The 5,038-nt window shown below is 45.1% G+C and overlaps 1 protein-coding gene across 1 annotated transcript; it reads right to left on the bottom strand.

Annotated features, from left to right (window-relative positions):
- Window positions 1-2,049: 2,049 nt before the first annotated feature.
- On the bottom strand, window positions 2,050-4,654 carry LOC134585345 (uncharacterized). The gene is made up of 3 exons (XM_063440749.1): window positions 4,405-4,654; window positions 2,772-3,186; window positions 2,050-2,234 (listed from the first exon to the last, which is right to left on the bottom strand). The coding sequence occupies exons 1-3, from the start codon at window positions 4,435-4,437 to the stop codon at window positions 2,050-2,052; spliced, it is 633 nt and encodes a 210-aa protein (XP_063296819.1). The 5' UTR covers window positions 4,438-4,654.
- Window positions 4,655-5,038: the final 384 nt, after the last annotated feature.

The following is a 5,038-nucleotide window of genomic DNA, read 5'->3' as shown; positions in this document are numbered from 1 at the left end:
TCAGATTTAACCCTGTCAGAGTATGCGACTGATCCCTGGAGTTTGGGGAAGGGGGATGTGAACTGGGAAGGGAGTCTATAACTATATACAGAATGTCTCGTGCAGAGACAGTATGTGGGTATACCACATCTGGGGGATAGAATAGAAAACTTTCTATCATAACGTGGCTATTGGGCACCTGTTCGCGCCATAATAGGGTTCATCCACTACAGAATGTTTTGTTATATAATGCCTTGCTTGCTGTTTGTCACCTGTGTATAGATGACTTATATAATCTTCGGAGATTCTCATGTTTTGTAACCAACTTCAGTCGACCCTGCCCTGCCCTGACCGGGTGTTGTTACATGTCTGGTTCAGGCTTGGGTATACCTTATTTTATCATTTTGCTGTGCCCTTCCCTCCTCCCGACATTAACAGATATGCATGTAACTTTATACATTCTAAGTCCTAGTACCTTTCCCATCGCTAGCATCCTCCCCCCTCCATTAAGCCCTCCAAATGACAATCTTTTTATATAACATCGTCCATATACTAGGGGCCTGGGTCACAGGTCCCCTTTACCTCGTGGGCTTATAGAACTCATAGGGTCAGGAGCAGTGGGCACCATCTTGTCATGGGTCAAAGTGCACAGTCCAGTTCTCGGTGCTGGTATACTGCCCGGTAGGTTGTATGTGCATCTCCTGATGGGAGTAATAGTCCAGACACTTGGCCTCCCAAGCTGAGGGTCGCGGAAGAGATCTCGGGTGGGTGAGTTCGGGGATTTATCTCCTCGGCAAACAGTCCAGATCGGGCCATCCCGCGGTATGTCACTGCTCTGCGTACGCTTCGTCACAGCGGTGGCGGAAAAACCCGATCCAGAGTCTCACCGCCACATAAGGTAGTCCAGACAGGAAAGGGAGCTTGATTCCACAATGAGTCGCCCTGTGTTTGGGCTACCCTTGTAATTTAGGTCGAAGCTGGTGAATGTTTATAGTGTCCATTTATTATTTCTTTTCTTAATATCCATGTTTAGACAGGGATGGACGGTCTTAGACCGGTATTCGTCCGGTTTAGTGCTTGTCTCGAGGTTTTTCCCAGTCCCGTTTCAATGTGCCTGTTTGGTTTGTGGAGGTGGTCAGCGGCTCCACCGGCAAGGCCCAGGCTAGCAGTTTTGTCACTCCCGCCTCGGGGGTGTTCAGCACCGTCGTGATTCCATCTTTTGTGACTATCAATTTAGTGGGGAAGCCCCAACGGTATCGAATACCGTGCGACCGCAGGGTGTTGGTTACTTGGGAGAATTCCCTCCTTTTCTTTAGAGTAACGGCTGATAGATCCGCATATATCTTGACTGTTGGGTAGTCCGTTGGAGGTTTTGCTCGTGTTCTACTGTTCTTTAATATGTGTTCCTTAATATGAAAGTAATGAGCCCGGAGTAAAACATCTCTTGGTATAGCCTGTGGAAGGTGCCCGGGCTTGGGTATCCGGTGCACCCTGTCCACCAGCAGCATGTCTGCCGGTATCTCTGGGGCGTGAGCATGCAGCAGATTTCTCACGTAGGCCTGCAAATTATCATTCGTGATTTCTTCCGGTACTCCACGCAGGCGGAGATTATTTCGCCGTGAGCGATCCTCCATATCTGCTAGTTTGCCCTCCAATTTGTTAATTTCTGTGGCCATTCGTTCCACATTCGTGGCCAAGTCATTGTGGGCCGTGGCGAACTCGTCACATTTATCCTCCATGTGCGACGTTCGTTTACCTAGTTCTTGTAGGTCTTTTCGTAGTGAATCCGCCGTATGCTGCCATGTGGCTACAAGTTTGTCGGAGAGAAGCTCCAGGGCCGCATTCAGGTCAGCTTTTGTGATTTGTGCTGCATCGTGCGCCTTTGTTCGGGTAATAATTTGTGCATTGTCGGCCATTTCAGAGATCATGGATTCCGTTGGGGCCTGTTCCGCCGGAGACGCCGGAGATGATTTCTGGTTGAAAAAATTGAGCTTGTCCGGTTTTGCCGAGCTCCTCTTGTTCTTGGGTTGAGACATCGCTAGATAATAGTAGTGGATGTTGCTGTTTTATTTAGGATTGCATTAGATTAGGTGTCCTGATGCCGGAGCAAATTTTCATGCGGCCATCTTGCTCCGCAGTTAGCCACGCCCCCCGACTTATAGTTTTAACCTCACTTTCTCCCATAACATATTTCCACCTGTCTTCTGTCCTTTTTTCATCATTTTCTGTCCCATTAAAATATTCAAAATTCCATCCTGTGAAAAAAGGGGATAATGCCATGGTATTTACATAATGGCTAGGTCGGATAGTCGGTTGGTAGTCCCTGTCTGTATAGTATTTTTGATACACATTAATAGTGACCACTTCCTCCAAGTCTCTAGGGTATTCCCACTCCCCCATGCGCAGCTTAACTGCACCTGGTCTGTCAGTAGTTTCTTCACTTAAGAAGATCTTAAGGGCTTCACTTGTGTCATTTCTTACTAAAAAGTCAAAACCAATGTTATGCCTAATGACATATAGTAAGTCTTTTTTAGTTAAAACCTTAGGAAAATAGGGATACCCCTTGTCCTGAGCGTGTGGAGTATGGCCGCACACCCAACATGGTTTACATAAATCCAGGCTTTTATATACATTAGCTGCTTCCTTAATAAAATGATTATGCTCTTCCCAGGGTGAAAGGTGTTTGTCTGATCTAGTTGTGTCCGAACAGGGTGTCATTGATGTCCTTTGAATTTTTAACAGTAAATACCAAAAGGTGTCAGGGGTGCTGTTAGTGCAGCAGTAGGTTTCACCACTATTCTCTGTAATAGTGTAGGTTCGCTTTGTGCTCTGCTGGTTTGCATAACTTACCCAATATTGGGTAAGTTCTTCTGAAGAAATATTAGAGCTTACAGGCGTATACAGTATGCGGCAGCCAAAGGGCGTTGTAGATTCTAACGTTAACAAACCAAATGATTCATTTGGTAACTTAATATAGGTAATTGACTCAGTTTCATTGTGGCTAAAATAGCCTTCTCCATAGAGGTTCGCTCTCATGTTTGGACAGTTAATGGTCAGGCAGGTTACTCTTATTTCGATCTTTTTCCATCTCATCTCTGCGGAATCACTCTGGTCCCAACCTCCAATCTCATTGTTGGTATCTGAGCCGACCAAAGGGTGTAGAGTAAGCACAGTCATCACAATAACAGCCGGACCAATGAGCTTCGCCTGTAAAGATACAACTCATTTTACTCTCTCAAATAACATTTGCCCGAAGGCACATATTCCCATTTATCATGACCTGACTTGGAAAGTATCACGGTATTGTCATTGCCTGTTGCAATAATATCTGCTGGTTCTGGGGGACCTTTCTCTGTCCTCACCCAGACTTTGGCCCCTGGATTTAGGTTAGTAGAGCCAAATCCCTTATCTCCTCTTACTGTTTGTAAGGTGGGGGCTGTTCCTTTGTGTACCTGTCCCTGGTAAATGGGGATGATAACCAATTGGGCTATTCTGTCCCCTTCTTGCACTAGCAAGTCTTGTGGTCCCTGATTTAACAAAAGGACCTTTATTTCTCCCTGGTAATCAGCGTCTATAACCCCTCCCATTACATGTATCCCTTTAGGGGCGAGGCTAGACCTGGGTGCAATTAGTCCAAAGTGTCCCGGGGGTATCTGTATTCCTATACCTGTGGGGAACATCTGAACTTGCCCTGTTTTAAGTCTTTCTTCCTTTCTGGCTCGCAAGTCTATTCCTGCAGCCTCTGGGGTAGCCCTGTATGGTGCCAAGGCTCCCTCCTCTGTTTCCCAATATGTGATGGTGTTAGTTGCTACATATGGTTTAGCTTGTATATTGGGTGCGATCATTCTAGTGAGGGGGGTGTCATGATCTGAGAGTGGCCTATTGTTTAAGATGTTCACAGCTGTAGGCAAGTTATCTCTCCATTTGACCATTGTCCCTTCACCAAGTTTTCTCAATTGTTGTTTCAACAACCCATTCATCCTTTCAATCAGACCAGCTGCTTGAGGATAATAAGGTATGTGAAATATCCATTCAACATTGTTTTCATTACAAAAATCTTGTACCAATTTTCCTTTAAAGTGGCTTCCATTGTCACTCTGAATCTGTAATGGAAGACCATAGTACTGTATCATGGTTTCCAACATTTTGATAGTATTTATTTGGGTTGCCCTCTTGCAAGGGTGAACCAATAAATACCCTGAATATGTATCCACAGCCGTGCATACGTATTGGCAATTTTTACTCATAGGAAGCGGACCTATGTAATCCACCTGCCATATTTGCCCTGGTGCTTTACCTCTTTTTATTTGACCTCGTACCATCCCTGGTACATGTCTATTCTGCTCATGCTGACACACTGGACATTGCAAAATTACTGTTTTAATTAAATCAAGTGGCACTAAAATGCCTCGCTGTTGTGCCCACCTGTGAGTGGCTTTCTCTCCCAAGTGTCCACATTTCTGATGGGCCCAAGTAGCCAATCCCAAAAGTGAGTTAGAATTTTCAACAGACGCCTCTGAGATCTTGGCTTTCTCGTCTGCAACAGAGTTAAACAGACGATCCAATGAGTCAGTATTGCAGTGAGCATCAACATGAAAGACTGTTACCTCATTTTGATGTACCATCTCCCATATCTGCTCCCACAAATCTTTTCCCCAGACTTCCTTTGAATGAATCATGAACTGATGAGACTGCGATGTAGGCAACCACGTGGCCAGTCCATTGGCAACAGACCAGGAATCTGTGTATATATGACAACTTCCAGGCATCTCTTGTTTCAAAGCCTGAAAGACTGCATATAACTCTGCATACTGGCTACTTTTTCCTGTTCCTGTTGTAGTCAGAATTTTCTTGGTTTCTGGATTGTAAGACACTGCTTTCCATTGTCTTTCATTACCAATGTATTTTGCTGAACCATCAGTAAACCAAGCATGCTTTGCTTGATCTTGTGTTAGTTGCGCAAAAGACTTTCCCCACTTTACTGGAGATTCCACTGGCTTGTCTGCGTCTGGCAGATAACCAGGTTCTTGTATCGGCGCATCTGCAATTTTCTCATGTA

This window comes from Pelobates fuscus, chromosome 2 (assembly GCF_036172605.1).
Source record: "Pelobates fuscus isolate aPelFus1 chromosome 2, aPelFus1.pri, whole genome shotgun sequence".
NCBI lineage: Eukaryota > Metazoa > Chordata > Amphibia > Anura > Pelobatidae > Pelobates > Pelobates fuscus.
The sequence above is the reverse complement of the archived record's forward strand: the minus strand, read 5'-3'. Positions and strand labels throughout refer to the sequence as shown.

Bases quoted from the DNA above. Each gene is read 5' to 3' on its own strand.
- LOC134585345 (XM_063440749.1), bottom strand. From the start codon at position 4,437: ATGTGGACACTTGGGAGAGAAAGCCACTCACAG. The intron at 3,187-4,404 runs GTGGGCACAACA...GTATCTTTACAG, and splicing joins GGAGAGAAAGCCACTCACAG to GCGAAGCTCATTGGTCCGGC. The intron at 2,235-2,771 runs GTGAAACCTACT...CTTTTTTCACAG, and splicing joins CACTATTACAGAGAATAGTG to GATGGAATTTTGAATATTTT.